The sequence below is a fragment of the Mustela nivalis genome, assembly GCF_964662115.1.
Source record: "Mustela nivalis genome assembly, chromosome: 9".
Lineage (NCBI taxonomy): Eukaryota > Metazoa > Chordata > Mammalia > Carnivora > Mustelidae > Mustela > Mustela nivalis.
Window position 1 is genome coordinate 69,401,759 of NC_139028.1, and position 16,266 is coordinate 69,418,024.

Below are 16,266 nucleotides of genomic sequence, written 5' to 3' on the forward strand. Positions count from 1 at the left end.
AAATATGAAATAGGGGTGCTTGGGTGGTTCAGTCATTAGGTGTCTGCCTTCAGCTCAGGTCATGATCCCAGGGTCCTGGGATCAAACCCCGCATTAGGTTCCTTGCTCAGCGGAAAGCCTGCTTCTCCCTATCCCACTCCCCCTGCTTGTGCTCCCTCTCTTGCTGTATCTCTCTCTGTCAAATAAATAAATAAAATCTTAAAAAAAATTAAAAAAAGAAATGTGAAATAACCCTCTCACCCTGGCTTACTGTTGTGCCTGGACGAACCTGAAGAATTCCAACCTTTTCCTGAAACACATACTCTTTCATAGGGAATAACGTGGCTCAAAAGGGGGAAAATAGCTTATTTGCTACATCCATATATATCTAGGGAGGCTGTTTTGTACTGCAACAGAATCTATTACTTCCTCTACTGGCCAAGTCCTGAAAAGAGTTCCTCTTTTTCAAACAAGAAAACAGAGATTATTTAACACACACACACACACGCACACGCACACACACATGTATTTTAGAGACCCACATGAAAGTGAGAGAAATGAGATGATAGAGAAACAATCAATTACTGCCCAGATACAATGAGGAAAAAAAGTATTTGTGCGGTAGAGGACAGTAATTATTTTGCACCTATTGAATAGAAAGAAAGCTTATGTCTGGTTAGTGGAAACTCTTAAGATTTATTTATTTATTTATCTATTTGTGAGAGAGATTGCTGGGGAAGGGCTGAGGGAGAGAGGAGAAAGAGAATCTCAAGCCAACTCCAGGCTGCGCATGCAGCGCCACGCGGGGCTCGATCTTACCGCCCCTGAGAGCATGACCTGAGCCGAATGGTTTGTGGAAATTCTTGATGCAAATTCTGAACTTTGATACATTACAGATGGAAAATTTGAGGTCTCTGCGACTAAAAAAAAAAGTGATTCTAATGCTGATGTGAAAGGCAGAAGTGCAGGAGAAAAGTAGTGAGAGAATGCACACGAGGGGAAACCCAGTGACCTGCACTCAGACTATGGTGGGATCGATTTTATAATCAGGTGGGAGTGGACTAGCAGAATAATAGGAGATCAGAGAGTTTTGCTTGTAGTTTAACATGTAGTTGCCTGGGATTTAATCGGTTCTTTAGTCAGCTACATGTAATTCATTATACACTGTGGATTTGGTTTTCCTGTCATTGTCCAAGGGGATCGTAAGAGTCTCCAAGAATATACGTAAAACTTGAAAACTCCTGTGAGGCAGTTTGGATAAGAAATTCATAGGGAGGCATATTGTGTGACAGTTAGATTTTGGTCTTTGGAGTCTCCCCAACATGGGTTTGACTTTTCATTTAATCCTTTGCTAACTGTGTGACCTTAGGCAGGTGACTTAGACCTCAGAGTTCTAGGGTTACCATCTCTAAAGTTAGGACTATAACAACAACTATTTCAATGGTTGTGATTCAGTTAAGCCAAGTGCATGGAGCAATTGTTCAGTGAAAATCAGCTGTAAATGAACACTTAGGCCAGTCGGGAAAGACGCCACAGGACATAAACATTTACGTCATTGTTTATGTCATTATACATTGGTCAGATCCTGCCTGTCCTCAGTTGCGGAAAACAAAATCAAGGTATAGATCAGATCGTATCTACCAGGAACCACAATTCCAGGTCTGCTTTTGGCCTTTGGGTTCATTAAGCTTCAGGACGTGGGCTCTGTGCTCTCACCTGGACCCAGTGTACCCCCCTGCAGAAGAGGACAGTGTCCAAGGCAGGGCTCAGGAGTCATCCAGTGCATCATGACTACAGACTAGCTTTATGACCTTGGGCCGGCCACTTAAATTCTCTACTTATGTCTCCTCACTTGAAAAGCAGAGATAGTTAATAACAATGCCCTGCTCCTATGCTTGTTATGGAGATCATATGAGCAATACACTTGGAATATTTTTTAGAGTGTCTGGCACATAGCATGAGCTCGAAAAACTATAGTAAAAATAATGTCATCATTATAAGAAAATTTTGAAGGAGACCTTAGGGATTCCACATTCTATGCCTCCTGACAAAAGCTTCGCAGGATGGACTCATGGAAACAAAATGAGGGAGAAGAGAATGAGGAGCAGGTGGGTTAGAGGAGGGAAAGGAAGACGGGAAAATTTGCAATAGGGATAACTCAAAGTATAAGCAGCACCAAGGGTGAAGTTTTAATTAACAAATAAAAGATACAAGAAGAAAGCTTAAGTATGGAAATTTTTAAAAAAATTTTTTTAATTTATTTTCAGTGTAACAGTATTCATTGTTTTTGCACCACAAAAATATGGAATGCTTCACGAATTTGCATGTCATCCTTGTGCAGGGGCCATGCTAATCTTCTCTGTATGGTTCCAATTTTAGTATATGTGCTGCCGAAGCGAGCACTAAGTATGGAAATTTAATATTCAACCCGGAAGTTCTCTCCAAAACCCCTTGCATTTAGTGAGCACTCAGTAGACATACGATTAATTGATCGGTTGATTAAATGTGATTTAACACTGAACTTTGCAGCAGACAACCCGAAGTTTGGTTCTTTGGATAGAGTGAGGGCTGAGAAAAGTGTACCTTCTTATGGGCTTCTGAATAAGGCTAGAGAAACAATGAAATGGATTCCCTCCCTCCCTCTCTTCTTCCTCCTTCCTTTTCTCTCTGTGTCTTTGTATAACTAGAGATTTTTGTTCAAGCCATTTGTTGCTACCAAAGATCAAGAACGGGATTGTTGAAACTCTTCCTTACACGTTTAATGCTTACATTCTTGTCCATAAATATGCACATTGACCTCTTTTCTTAATAAGCAGGCCCTTGAGTGCAGGTCAACCTATTTTTAACACTGGAGATGAAAGGGAGTTTAATGTGGAAGGCAAGGAAAAGTATTGGCTATTTGGAGTCTTTTCTTCTGACACCTCTTTAGCTAGTTGGCTATTTCACAACCACTGTGACACAGTCTAGCCAGTTTTGGATTTCATCATCCTTTTCTCTCTTTCCAGCATCCACAGTGACTCCAGCAGTTTCCCAGACTTGTCTAGGGTGAGGGACATCAGCCACTTTGAAAGGGAGCTCCAGGGACACAAAAACTATTACACAAAAATTACTTGGTGGCAGAAGGGACTTAGGTGTGGCCTTTTGTCAGTCATCAGAAATCTGACCTCTGCTCTCTCCCCTGTCCTCATTCAGAAAAGATGAACAAATGTAGAACCACGAGTGTCTACTAAAAAGAAACAGCAGAGGAGTGCCAGGCCCTCTGACCCGGAACATTGCCTTCTGTTCCTTTTAATATACTCCTTTTATGGTGCATCTTTTAAATACTGAAGCCAATAAATCTCTACTTTCTTTAATGTCAAAGAAATTGGAGTTATAATTTTGTAACCGGCAATCATAAAACTGGCAAGGAACAGCACAGCTCAAGAAGGAAGAGTAAAGCTTTTGAACATCCCAGCGCAACCTGCCAGTTGGTGCAATGAAAGCGGACGCAGGGGCAAAGTCGGGCTGCCCGATACAAAATCTGCTTTAATTTCATCTCTCAGGAAAAATTCACTCCAAACAGGGCTCACAGATTTAAAAGGAGATTGGTGCCCAAGTTGAGAGAATGCTTGTCACAGGACATGATTTCGCTTCTTGTCTCCTGGTCTAGGTGATTCACAGTGCAGGCTCTAAACCAGGTGTGAGGATGATTCCTATCAGGATTAATTAAGCAGGAGGTCTGGGAGTATTTCATAGGAGCAGTAATCTCTGGGGAATAGAACAGGCTCTCCAAAAACAAGTGCCAGTTGAATCTTACTTCGTTAGAGGCAATGACCTGGCATGGGATGGAATCAAACAAAAGGCCAAAGAATAGGAAGTTCTGCCATTAGGAATGCTGAACTATTTCCCAAGAACAGAATCTGTGTCTTGGACACAGGAGTAAGGATATGGTCTAAGAGCAACATGAAAGACTTATAGATTTAAAAAAATATATATTTCCTCCCAGCTTTATTGAGGAATAATTGGCAAATGAAGCTGGAGGGGCAGAGAGATAGGGAGAGAGAATCTCAAGCAGACTTCATGCTGAGCACAGAGCCAGAGGCAGGGCTCAGTCTCACAATCCTTAGATCAGACCTGAGTGTGTTTAGTTAGCATCTAGTACATTGTAGAAGATGCACAATAGCAACAATACAAACATATGTTAATTGAGCCCGAATTATGTGGCAGCACTATTCCAAGTACTCTAAGTATGTAATCTGTATAACAATTCATTAATGCATGTATTGGTATTATCTGAAGAGAAATCTTACGCACAAAAATTTTAAATAACTTCCGCAAGTTTCCAGAGTAACTATTCCCTCTAAATCATGAATGTCTCATTACCTGCTACATCCAAAGGGCACTTCTTAGTTTTTGTCACTGTAGGTTCTGTTGACAGTTGTTGATACTGTAGATCACTCCTCCATCAAATGTTCTTCCTCTTTTGGCCCCCATGACCCCCCTCTGTTCAATGTTTTCTTCATCACTGATGCTTTTCAATCTCTTCCTTACTGAGCCACATTTTAAATGACAGCGATCTCTCCCATTTTCCAAGCTCTCCTTGCCTGGAGAAATCCATCCAACATGACAACTCAATTTCAATATTTCTATGGCTGATTGCCAGTCTCCCCTCTCTCCTAATTCTAGGCTTCCAATTCTAAGCATTTTTCATTATTCATCACATATGACCCAGGTCAGTTTGTGAAACTTCTGGTCTTTCATTCTGTCTCATTCCATTGGGTGCAATCTTGTCAGTTAATACTTGAAATATTTTTCAAATTTAGATGTTCTTGACAATCAGCTACATGCTGATTTAGGCTGATCTAGGCCCTCTTTAGCCTGATCTAGGCCCTCATCATATCTTGCCTGGCTTATCAAAGTGCTTTCTTTACTGGATTTCCCATTTGCAGTTCCTCTCTGAAGTGGTCATATCAGTGGTATATTTCTGCATGCTTGAACACACACCCTTGTCCCCATCATGACTGTGGGAGCCCTAGCATCCCACTCTCTCTGGTTCCTCCTCCACTGTTTTTTCCATCCTTTCAAGGACCAGCTTCTGCTCTTCCTCCTCCAAGGGTTCCTTTCAGCTGGCTTCCTCACCTTCCTAGTTTTCCCAGGACTGAGAGTTTACTTCTCTCTTCACTCTCTGGAGTTATCTTTATAACTCTGCATTTTCTCTGCTGTTCTAATATTGGATCCTTGAGGCCTCGGCACCATTCGCAGCCGGATTTCAAAGCCTGTCTGTTGGGTGAACACTCTGTGGCATCCTGAAATACCTTACTGCACAGTATGATTTGCTGTGAGGTGTCCCTAGCAACAGCACGACCTATGGCTGAATGCCAGCTGTAGAGAGTCCGCGGTAATCATTTGTGTAGGGCCTGGACACTAGTTTTTCTTTTTTCTTAAAGCTAATTATTATTATTATTATATAATTTTATATAATATATTTATATTACCTGATCTATGATCTAATATATAATGTCATATATATAACATTATTTTTTATATATATACATATAATATATAATTGTTATTATTATTACATTATAATAATACCTTACCCTGCCTCCCCAAGTCTGAACTTGGCAGGTGATGCCTGTCTGAGTCTCAGGTTTTTCATTACTAAAATGAGGATAAGTTATATAGACCTTGCTGGGCTATCAAGGGAATTAAATGAGATTACATATCTAAAAGACTGTGGCAGGGGCACCTGAGTGGCTCAGTGGGTTAAGGCCCATGCCTTCATGGGGCTCTCCACTCAGCAGGGAGCCTGTTTCCCTTCCTCTCTCTCTGCCTGCCTCTGCCTATTTGTGATTTCTGTCTGCCAAATAAATAAAATCTTAAAAAAAAAAAAAAAAAAAGACTGTGGCATAGTGCCTCGAACCCTCTCCTGTCCGCCCCCCCGCCTCCCCAGGAGTTCAGTACTTCGAAGTTATTTCTGGGCTTATTGCCTGAGATGCTGAAGAGGTGGGTGTGCGAGAGGTGCCCAGAGTTCCCTTCCAAAAAGCTCGGATTCTGTGATACTCTAACTTGGTGGTTATGAGAGACGCGTTGGCAATCCCCGGATTTCTAATCAGTTGTTTAGAAAACCAGCCAGGATCCTTGTCCCGGCGTCTTTTTCCAGAAGCCAATATTTGACCTTAGTTCTAACGAGCAAGCCTCCACCGTCTCCAGAACACCGCCGTGGTCTAAAAGGTCCTGCCCTTGGGAAATCCTTCCTTTGTTGGCAGATCTCGGCGCCGAACCCGCATTTGGGGATCTAGCACCCTTAGGCCCATGGTTTTTGCCCAGACGGCGCTTTTTCAAGTTCGAAGCCACCACTCGGTTCTCCAGATCGGGCGGGTGTGGTCCAAATTGTACCTCTAGCGCCACGCACCCGACGCGCGCTTTGAACACAGGCGGCGAGGGACGGTGGTGGAGGGGTTGGTTTGCCTGAGAACGGAGGGGTGGGCTGGCGAGAATGCCCGGAGAGCGCCTCGCTCCCACTCTCCAAGCCTGGGCGCAGCCGCTCTGAGCGCCTGGTCCGGAGCCGAGCCCTGCGCTCCTCCAGGAGCGGGAGAGCGCCCCCCGTCCGCCGCTCGCCCGGGAGCCGGGCCCACCGGGATCCCGGCCCGCGGCGCGCGCCCCTGACCCAGCCCCGCCCCCCGGCGGCCGCGTGTGGCGGGCGGGGCGCCGGGAGAGAGGCGCGCGGGGCTGTGCGGCGCCGCCTCCCCTCTGTGCCCGGGGGAGGGACGGAGCGGCCGGGCGGGAGAGAGAGAAAGCCCGACCGACCGGCTGCGGGAGAGCTGCATGCAACCGGTGGGAGGCCGGGCCAGCCGGGGAGGAGGCTCGGGCCGTTCCTCGGCGGCTCCCTGACGGCGAGCGCGGACGGCCCGGAGGCGGCGGCTCTGAGCTGGCAGGCGGAGGGTTGTCTCCCGCGCCCGCCTGCCCGGCGCGGTCCGAGGATGCGGGGGGGCGATGCCCGGGGCCAGGGACGCGCTCTGTCACCAGGCGCTGCAGCTGCTGGCCGAGCTGTGTGCCCGTGGGGCCCTGGAGCACGACAGCTGCCAGGATTTCATCTACCACCTGCGGGACCGCGCCAGACCCCGACTCCGCGACCCAGGTGAGTGCAGCCGCCGCTGCCGGGCGCTACCGGAGGGCCCTGGGCTGGGAGTTGGGGCCGCACCGGGGCCTGGGGCAGAAGAGCGACGCGGACTGGGGCGAGGAGGGGGGTGGCCGCCGAGCTAGAGGAGGGGATCAGGAAGCGGCGCGCCGTGGCCTGATGCTGGACCCGGGCGGGGACCCCGGCGGAGGCCGAATCCAGGGGGTGGGGGCTGGGGCAGGGCTGGAGGGACCACGCCCGCCACCTGCGCTCCGGTCTCCCGGGCTTCGGGGGGGGCGGCTCCCGAGCTCCGGGCTCTGAGCTCCACTTCCCTGTTTCTGCGCTCCGGGCGAGGGGAGGCCGCGGCTGTTTCACCAGCGGTGGGAAGGGGGACGAGGCCGGAGGAAACTCTAGGAAGTTGGGAGTTGGGGACGGCCCCGGCTGCGGCTGAATCCCGCTGGGCGCTCCTCACCTTTGTTTGCTTCGGAGTGCCCATTTCCCTTCCTTGGACTGGGGTGGGAAGGGCGGGGCGGGATCTGGCTCTGGGCCGGCAACCAGGAGCTCCGGGTCCTGGGCAGCCGGGCCTGAACCGGTTCCCAGCGGGTCGTTTGGCGTGGAGGCGGCCTGGGCCTGGGCGCCGCCGGACGCACCCGGCTCGGTGGGCTGGCTGGTCGTGGCCAGGGCACCTGCAGTTATCCCTAGTGAAAGTTGCATAGCTCCTAACTTTGGAAAGTTCGTTTATTTTGGCATTTGACCAATTAAGGTTGGAAGAAGGAGTTTTAGTGGAGCCATTTGCTTTCCCTAAGGGCCCTGGGTCTCCTACATCTCACCCACTTCTGGTTACTGGAAGACACATTGCTTCCATACGTTTACTTGAGATTCTTCTTACCTGGAGAAATCATTTTTTCGAATATTCTCTCAACCTAAAAAAAAAAAAAAATACTGTGTTAAAGATGGGGTGAGAAAATGGCCTTTGCCCCTGATATTCCTGTGTATAAATATTGGAAATGAGCTATTGCATTATCCAGGACAAATTTGCCTATTTTAAGCCAAGCCGTTATATATTATATATATGCTATTTAAAGTCTACTTACAGGAAGGATAAGTTAGGGAATTGTTTGATTTATAAAGAGATATACACGGAGCCTGACTTAAATAACATTTCCTTGATAGCGTATTCAAAATGGGTCTGTGGGGTGAAGAGAAATCATCTGCTAAAAGTTGATATCAGATTTTCCCTATTGGAAATCTGTTTCTCTATTGAAAAAGAAAGATTATTGTTTCCCATTGCCTGTGGTTACATTAATTAGGTTTATCGGATAATCCCTAATGTGTTACTTCAAAGTGCAGAATTAAGTCAAGAAATAAATGTTGATCCCAAATGATCTCCCTGGAGGTTCAATGCCCAGCCTTTGCGTGACTCATTGCTGGCTGTGATGTGCTGCAGAGGCCACACATAGGAATCAGAGCTCCTTATTTTATCAGCTGGGAGTCCTGGATGATTCCTAAGGGGGCAAAGTTTTCTCCTGAAGCTGCAGGAACAAGAAAATTATTTAGTATGCTTCACCCAAAGCAAATGCTAGTGTTGAAATGTCCCACTTCCTTGCCTGTGACTGCTCCATAAGTTTCCATTGTTATCCCACATAAGGGAATAGTTGCTTTTTGGCTTTAAAAGAGAAGATGAATGAGGCCTCTTGCTGAGTCTCCTGTTTAACACTCTACATCTTTTTGGCCGATTTTATGCCTCTGCTTCTTTTCATGCATGGGCTGGATTCCATGTTCTTGGGCTTTGCTCAACCTTTGTAACCTGGCCACCCTTGAGGAAGAGTCACAGAAAAAAAAAAAAAAAAAAACTCCTTGCAAGAAACAAATCTGATTCCTTGGCTGAGAAAGAGCCACAGTTAAGAGAAAGCCTTTTGCTAGTCTTTGAGTTCCCGAAAGCACTGTCCTGCTTTTCTCACTGGGGCACAGTGATTTTTTGATAGCCCGTGCCCCTCTGGATCTTTAGTTTGGGTTAGAAGTAGCCTGTTCATGAGGCAGGAGTGGGGAGCACTGTGAGTGCAGAGTGAGAGGGGCTGAGGCCAAAATGCACAGCCAAAGTGCATCCTCTCTCCCAGGGCACTTTAGCTCAGGCCAGAATCTCTCCTCACCTCCCTCCTTCCTCTTGCCTGCAGTAATTCCTATATTACATGCCTTTATCTCCATCCCTCTGATGCTGTTTGATTGTCCAAACCAAGAGTGGCTTTCATTTTGAGCCCTAAAAGCTGAGTGGCTGGAGTAGCTGCATTGCACAACGATATGCATGGTGCCATGCCGTTGGCTCGTGTGAACCAGAATAAGCCCACGCCACAGCCCTGGGACATGGGTCCCTGGCACACATAGTCCTCTCTGGAAGCGGATGACTTCCTTTTCTGCAGAGGAATTCACCTGAAGGCCATGTACCAGTGCTGTCTGTCCATTGTCCATCCATGTCTAACTCCGTGGTAGTTCAGTTTTCTCAAGCTCAACTGCAGAACTTTGGCAATAAAAGAAGAAAATGGACATAATTCCCTGTGGGCAGCAGAAGGACACTGCATCTAGGATGTTTGTTCATTTTTTCAGAGGTGGACTACCCTGGGGGAACAGACCAGTGGGCTTTCTGGAAGGGTTATCCTCTGCCTAGGGTGTTACGGTGCTCCGAGGTGGGAATACAGCCCCTAGTCTTTCCTTAAAAGAGGATTTGATGAAAGGGCAATTTTTAAAAGTGAAGCTGAGTCACAATTGGAACTGGAATGCCTCACCCAGCCTTTCATCTGTACCAACTATGGAAAGTCAAGTGCTGATCTTTAAGCTGAGTGTGGGCACTTTTTCTTTTTCCATAGGGAGCAGTTAGAATCCAACATAGTGTTTTTATGTTTTTTCATGTATTGGCAATGTGGGGCATACACATGCTAATCCCAGAGTATAGCCTTCATGACGGAAGAGCAAAAACAGAGGTCCTGAGATGGGGTTGTCCTGGATGTGATTTAAGGAACAGTGAGTTTAAGGGTGACTTGGGAGAGAAAAAGATTGAGAATGACTAGAAATGTGGTTGAGCGCTGGAGCGGAGAGATCACGCTAAGCCTTGTCAACCTGTAGAAGGACTTTGGGTTTTAGTCCCAAGGAGAAGGAAGGGGTGGAGAAGTGGCAGCACTCTGGCTGCTTGCTGAGAAAATGCTATTGAAGATCAAGGACAAAGACAGAAAAACTTGTCAGGAGGCTGTTATAGTGATCCAGACAGAGTGGAAAGTGGCTTGGCCAGCGCTATCTTAATGGAAGTGGTGAGAAGTAATTGGGCTGTGCACACATTTGAAGGTAATAGTGCAAGCGAGGATTTGTTGATGGAATGGATGTGAGGGGTGAGAGAAGTAGAGATAAAGAAGACTCCAGCACTCTTTGACCCAAGTAACTCCATTTACTGCAGAAGGGAAGACTTCAGGAAGAGCAGAGCTGGGAGTGGGGAAAGAGATGAGGTTTCTATTTTAATTAAAAAAAAAATGCTTTTGTACGTATTAAGTGTGTGATGTCTCTTAGTTCAACAGTCACCTGAAACATGAATGTTCTTTCAATCAGCAACTGGTCTGTGCTCACATTTTTTAACTGGAGACTTCACACTCTCTCCTCAAGAGGGCCAAATGATTGTAGGACAGCATTTATTGTTAGATTTTTCCTGGTATGGAATGAAGAGCTCTGTTTAACTTCCACTCGTGGACCTTGGTTGCACTCTTTTGCAGTTAAAAACAATGTTTTTTTTTTTTTCCCCTTTGGCTATAAGGAGATAAAGATTTTAACTTTTCTTAACTTCCCATTTCCACATCTGGAAAAGGAGGAAGAATTGGATCATATGACCTCTAGGTTTTCACCACATTTTATTATTTTCCTTGGTAAGGCTTTTCTTCTGTAGGATGCCAGCCACATCTATGCCAAGTGTTTTATGTAGGTCATTTCATTTAATCCTCATGATGTCTTCCAAGACCTCGCTGCTCCCAATGTTCGTCTGCAGGCCAGTAGTATCAGCAGCATCTGGGAGCTTATTAGAAATGCAGACTCCCAGGCCTCACCCAGACCTACTGCATATGAACCTATGTATTCACAGGATCTCCAGGTGATTTGTAGGGATGTTCAAGTTGGAGAAATGTGGCTGAGAGAGATTTGTATGTATGGGTGAAAACTGAAGCTCAGAGCAAAACTAGCAGCAAGGCTGTGGGTTCCACAGGTTTGAGTTTAAGTCAGAGTAGCTTCTTAGGGAAACCCACCACATGTACTAAGAATCTGAGAGTTACTGTCAATGAAAATTTCCTAGGTATTTTTTCATAAGAGCCCCCTTTAGACCCACTTTGTCTATTCTGTTCTTCTATAAAGGATTTAATCTTTAACTGAAGGTTAAATTCTATGTAGTTTTGAAGACTCAGCTTAGTTTATAGGTTATGCATTTTTTTGTTCAGGATACTGGGTTTATATTGGCTTTGTATTTCTAGAGATTTTTCTTCATTTTTCTGGTCTGGGTGTGAAGCAGAGCCTTATGGCTCATCATTAATGACTCCTCTTTTCAAGTGGACTTTAACCCTTTTAGGAAAGCTTTTTCTGGACAAATGGTTTTCAACCTGGGCTGCACATTAAAAGCATTTAGGGAGCTCTGTCAAGCAAAAGTAAAACGAATGAAAAGCTACCAATGACTGAGTTTTATTCTAGACAAATTTAATCTGAATTTCTGGGGGTAGGGCCTGGTATCTATATGTTTTTTAAGTTCCTCTGTTGATTCTAAAGTGTAGCCAAGTAGAGGACAGCTGTCAAGACCATCTAGCAAAGGATGAAACCACCTAGTCTTCTCAGCTCATCTCATATCTCTTTCCTGAAAACTTGGGAAAGATGGCATCGAAAGTCAGGGGCCTTGTAACAGTTATTAACACACACCGACCGATTCTTAACTTTCTTTTGATAATATTTCTCCAAATTTTTATTTTGAATGTTCTATAAAAATATAATGAGAATCCATTATGTTCACCTGACGGGGGGAAAAAAAAGAACTAACTGAGAAAATTGTGTCCAGATAGTATTTCATTAAAAGACCAGAATGTGGAACTTTCACGAATGTCACCTAGTATTGAATTAGAATGAAATCATTTATTAGAAGATGTACATATAAAATAATAATTAAATATAGTTTCTAAGGAAAAATCTTCAAAAATAATCCTCAAGACTAAATACTAGTCTTATTAAAACTTTCAAAGATAGTCAAAAGAGAGTTAACCTTAAAACACTAGGTTTTTTATGAATAGACATTGGGATGATTATGCACAATGGGATTAATTTTTAAAAATTAATGTTAATTGCAATCAGGAAATAATCTTCTAAGGAACGAGTGGCATATTGGATGCACAATATGTGAAGATAATTTGCATTTACTTCAGTGACATTTTAGGGCTTCTTCATAAATATTTTATTTAAACAAGTGTGTTTTCATCTCTGTGGGACTCTTCTGCATGGACCAGTGAGTGGTTTAGTCATGAGGTAATTATCAAGAGGGAAAAACAAAAGCAAACTGTGGTAAAAGCATTGCAGGCAGCCCTGTGGCCAGCTGCCTCTTTCAGAATAAACAATCAAAAGCACAAACTTTTTGATGTAGGCTAACCTCTTAAGGAAATATTAAGCCAGTACCTAAGGGAAATCACTTAAAATTTCCTATCATTGCTAGAGCGTAGCCATTGCTTTCACTGTGAAACGTATTGGCACTTTTGTGTTTGTGTGTGTGTATGTGTGCTCTCCTATATGATTGGCCTGCAAAAATTCAGATTCCTTTCTTGACTGAGTTACTTGAAGGGACTAACAAGTTCACCTGCTGAATATATAGAGAAAGAGGAGGAGCTTAGCAAGAAGCATAAGTGGGAGTTGCACTCTCACTTTTAGAAGGAAAAGTATGGAGTATGCGTTTCTACTTCCTAAATGAAATCACAAATTAAGCCATACTGTGCATTGTGACTTTTTCTTCTAAGTGTTTTATTGGGTTCTAGAAACGGCTTTAAACCAAAGCAGACCATTAATGACTAGGTTTTGCAGATCTTGAAATATTCACATGTCCTTGTGCATGTACTTTATCACACAAAAACTTTTATATCAACATTGATGGAACTACACATGAAGGGAAAAAACGAAAACTCACCCAGGAAATCCAGATGACAAAGTAGAATAAAACAAGAGCTTTAGAGTCAGAATCTGATCCTGCTCTTGCTAGTGTTATGACTTTGAGCACAGTATTTAATTCTTCAGTTGATTCATCTATAAAATGGGAGTGGAGGCTGCTGTAGCAAGGTGCCCAGACCAAGTGCTCCAGAGACTTTGGTGGCAGTGTTGTCATCTGTCATTCTTTCCTCTTAGCCGTGGTCCCTGCACATGCATATGTTTTACCCATTTGTAATCAGACACAAAAGTTTCCATTCTACTTCTTTCATATGCTCATTATCTTGTCACTGCTCGTGAGCTGTATATCCCTAGGCGATCTCCGTGTCTTAGTTTCCTCATCAGTAAAATGGATTGCTAGTATTCAGATAAAATATAAGACTGCCCTGTTCAATTTGAATTTTAGATGAGCAATATTGCATGGGATGGATGTAAACTAAATGCCTGTTATTTATCTGAAATTCAAATTGAACTGTGCACTTATATTTTTATATGCTAAATCTGGAAACCCTATTTAGTACCTATCTCATAATGCATGTGAAATACTTACCATAGGGGTGGCTGCGTGGCCCAGTCAGTTAAATGTCTGACTCTTGATCTCAGCTCAGTTCTTGATCTCAGGGTCATGAGTTCAAGCCCCACATTGGGATCAATCCTGGGTGTGGAACCTACTCAAAAAAAAAAAAAAAAAATTACCATAGTACCTAGCACATAGTAAATGCTCAATAAAAACTAACCATTATTACTATTATTGTATTTTTTCCATGATGAACAGTCATTGTGGAATTTTTAGGATAACTGTATATCTATATTTCTGAAGAGTAGGTAAATCTTTTTCATTTAATCATGTTTTGGGGGGCATTTCCAGCTTCTAATTTTTTATTACCTAAAAATACTGTGATGTATCTGTGGTATCCTACTCCGTTCGGGAAAATTTCTTCCCTTCCCTTTACCTTTCTTTTTTCCTTTTCCTCCTATCCTTCCTTCCCTTCTATCCTTCCTTCCATCCCTCTCTCCCTCCCTCTTCCCTTCTCTCCCCCTTCCCTCTCCCCTCTCTGCTTCCCTCCATCCCCCCCTTCCCACCCTTCCTAACTTCTTTCCTTCCCCCACTCCCTTCCTTCCTCCCTTCCTTTCCCTCTTCCCCTTCCTCTCCCTCTTCCCCTCCCTCCCTTCCTTACTTCCTTCTCTGGTCTATGAAAAAGAAACTATATCATGGCCCCAGGGCCTTGGGGCTTTGGCAGGAGGCTACCCTGCCGGTAAAAGAAGAACCAGTGAAGGGGCCTTATTTGACCTTCTTCTTGGGGTGCAGGGAGTTGGTGTGCCCGCACTTCTTCTTGTGTGACAGTGCAAAAGTGCAGGTGAGCCCAACACTTAAGGCAAATCATCTTGTGGCAGTTGTATTTCTGGGCCAGCTGGCGGAGGGAAGGCTCAATGATGCCATCCTGTAGGCCAAGCACCAAGTGCAGGGTGGACTCTTTCTGGATACTGTAGTCTGAGAGTGTAGCCATTCTCCTGCTGTTTGCCTGCAAGAATCAGATGAGGCTGGTGAGGTGGGATGTCCTCTTTGTCTTGGATTTTGGCATTGACATCCTCAGTGGTGTCACTGGACTCAGCCCCAAGGATGATGATCTTGCCCTCGGGGTCTTCGCAAAGATCTGCATCTCAACATCTGCCACAAGACCATGGCCACCAATCTGCACCTTCACCTCCTTAAAGAGGAAGAGGTGGAAAATTTCTTAATGGGAAGTTATCAGCAATGGGTTCAAATTGCTTTCCTGTATGTTGTCAACCTTAAAAATAGATGCTTCTAGTTATTTCACCAGCAAAAGATGGGTTTATTCAGGAATAAAAGAGAATTGCCATCTGGGACGAACAAGCTTTGGCAAAACCATAGGAAGTCTGGAGAACAAAGGTACACTTTCTAAGGAGGGAAGGTGTCAGTTGGGAAGGCTGTTAGAAACTCAAAGTCCACTGGAGTAAACTGGGTTCCAAGTGCCATGGCTTCTCATTGGCTGAGCCATTGAGTGGATGGGAGGATAGGAAAGCATGTCTGCGTCAGCTGGGACAGTAAAGTAGCATCCATGTGCAGGGTCAAGTCCATCTCTTCCTATTGGGTCTGCTGTCAGTTAAGAGTGGTAGCGTGGCAGGGTGTGGGAGCACCCTTCCCAAACCTCCTGACTCCATTTAAGGAAGGTTTCCCACTATTAATTTTCACAAGATTTATGCCAACTATCCCTGCTACGATTCAACAATATAACCACTAGCATTTCGGTGGTGGTAATAATGTGAACAAAAACTTGCTAATGTAACAAGTTTTAAGTGACTAACTGGTTCAATTTGCATTTTTTTTTTTTTTTTTGCTGGTGGTGGTGGGATTGAATATTTTTAATACTTTAAAACTACGTATATTTCTTATGTGAAATTTTTGTGTTTACTATCATGCAGCAGTTTATTTTTTGAGAATCTTAATGTTTTTATTGCTAATTTGCATTATTTGGAATATAAATATTCTGTCATATTAGCTCACAGAAAGATTAGGTCACTATACAGTAATGAGCTCTCATTGCCTGACTACAATCAATCTTTATACTAGACTGCCTTTTAAAGTTTTAAGGGTGCTTCAACAAATAGGGATTCATTGTAATACTCTTTTTTGGGGGGGAGAAGTTCAGCTTTAATTGAGTACTGTTGAGAATTTAGAGTTTTTCACATTCTACCCATGAGGGCAAAGAAAAAATTGACACAGTGTAACATTCTTTCCAATGCAAAGTACTGCCTTTTTTACGTGAAATATGAAAAAAAAATTTAATATAACTTGGATCTCTTTTTCTCTATGTTCTCTTTCCCTATTTCCAACTTCTTCTTCCCTCCTAGCACTTAGGAAGCCTTACACTAGCCACACTGACCAGATCACTCTTTTCTAATTATAATTAAGTTAAATTAAGAAGACATTGGATTGCCTCATAATTGCCAGGTACTAGGTTAGGCATCAG

At 44.1% G+C, this 16,266-nt stretch overlaps 1 protein-coding gene and 1 pseudogene across 3 annotated transcripts in view; one reads left to right on the forward strand and one right to left on the reverse strand.

Annotated features, from left to right (window-relative positions):
• The first annotated feature begins 6,660 nt into the window (after positions 1-6,660).
• Positions 6,661-16,266, forward strand: part of SYT9 (synaptotagmin 9) — a 202,983-nt gene continuing 193,377 nt past the window's right edge. For both annotated transcript variants that reach the window (XM_082682995.1, XM_082682996.1), the window contains exon 1: positions 6,661-7,099. In XM_082682995.1, coding sequence (XP_082539121.1) covers positions 6,955-7,099 — 145 coding nt within the window. In that variant the 5' untranslated portion in view covers positions 6,661-6,954. The remainder of the gene's footprint in view (positions 7,100-16,266) is intronic.
• On the reverse strand, positions 14,503-15,170 carry LOC309840700 (ubiquitin-ribosomal protein eL40 fusion protein pseudogene; annotated as a pseudogene). The gene has a single exon. The product of its transcript is annotated as a ubiquitin-ribosomal protein eL40 fusion protein pseudogene (transcript).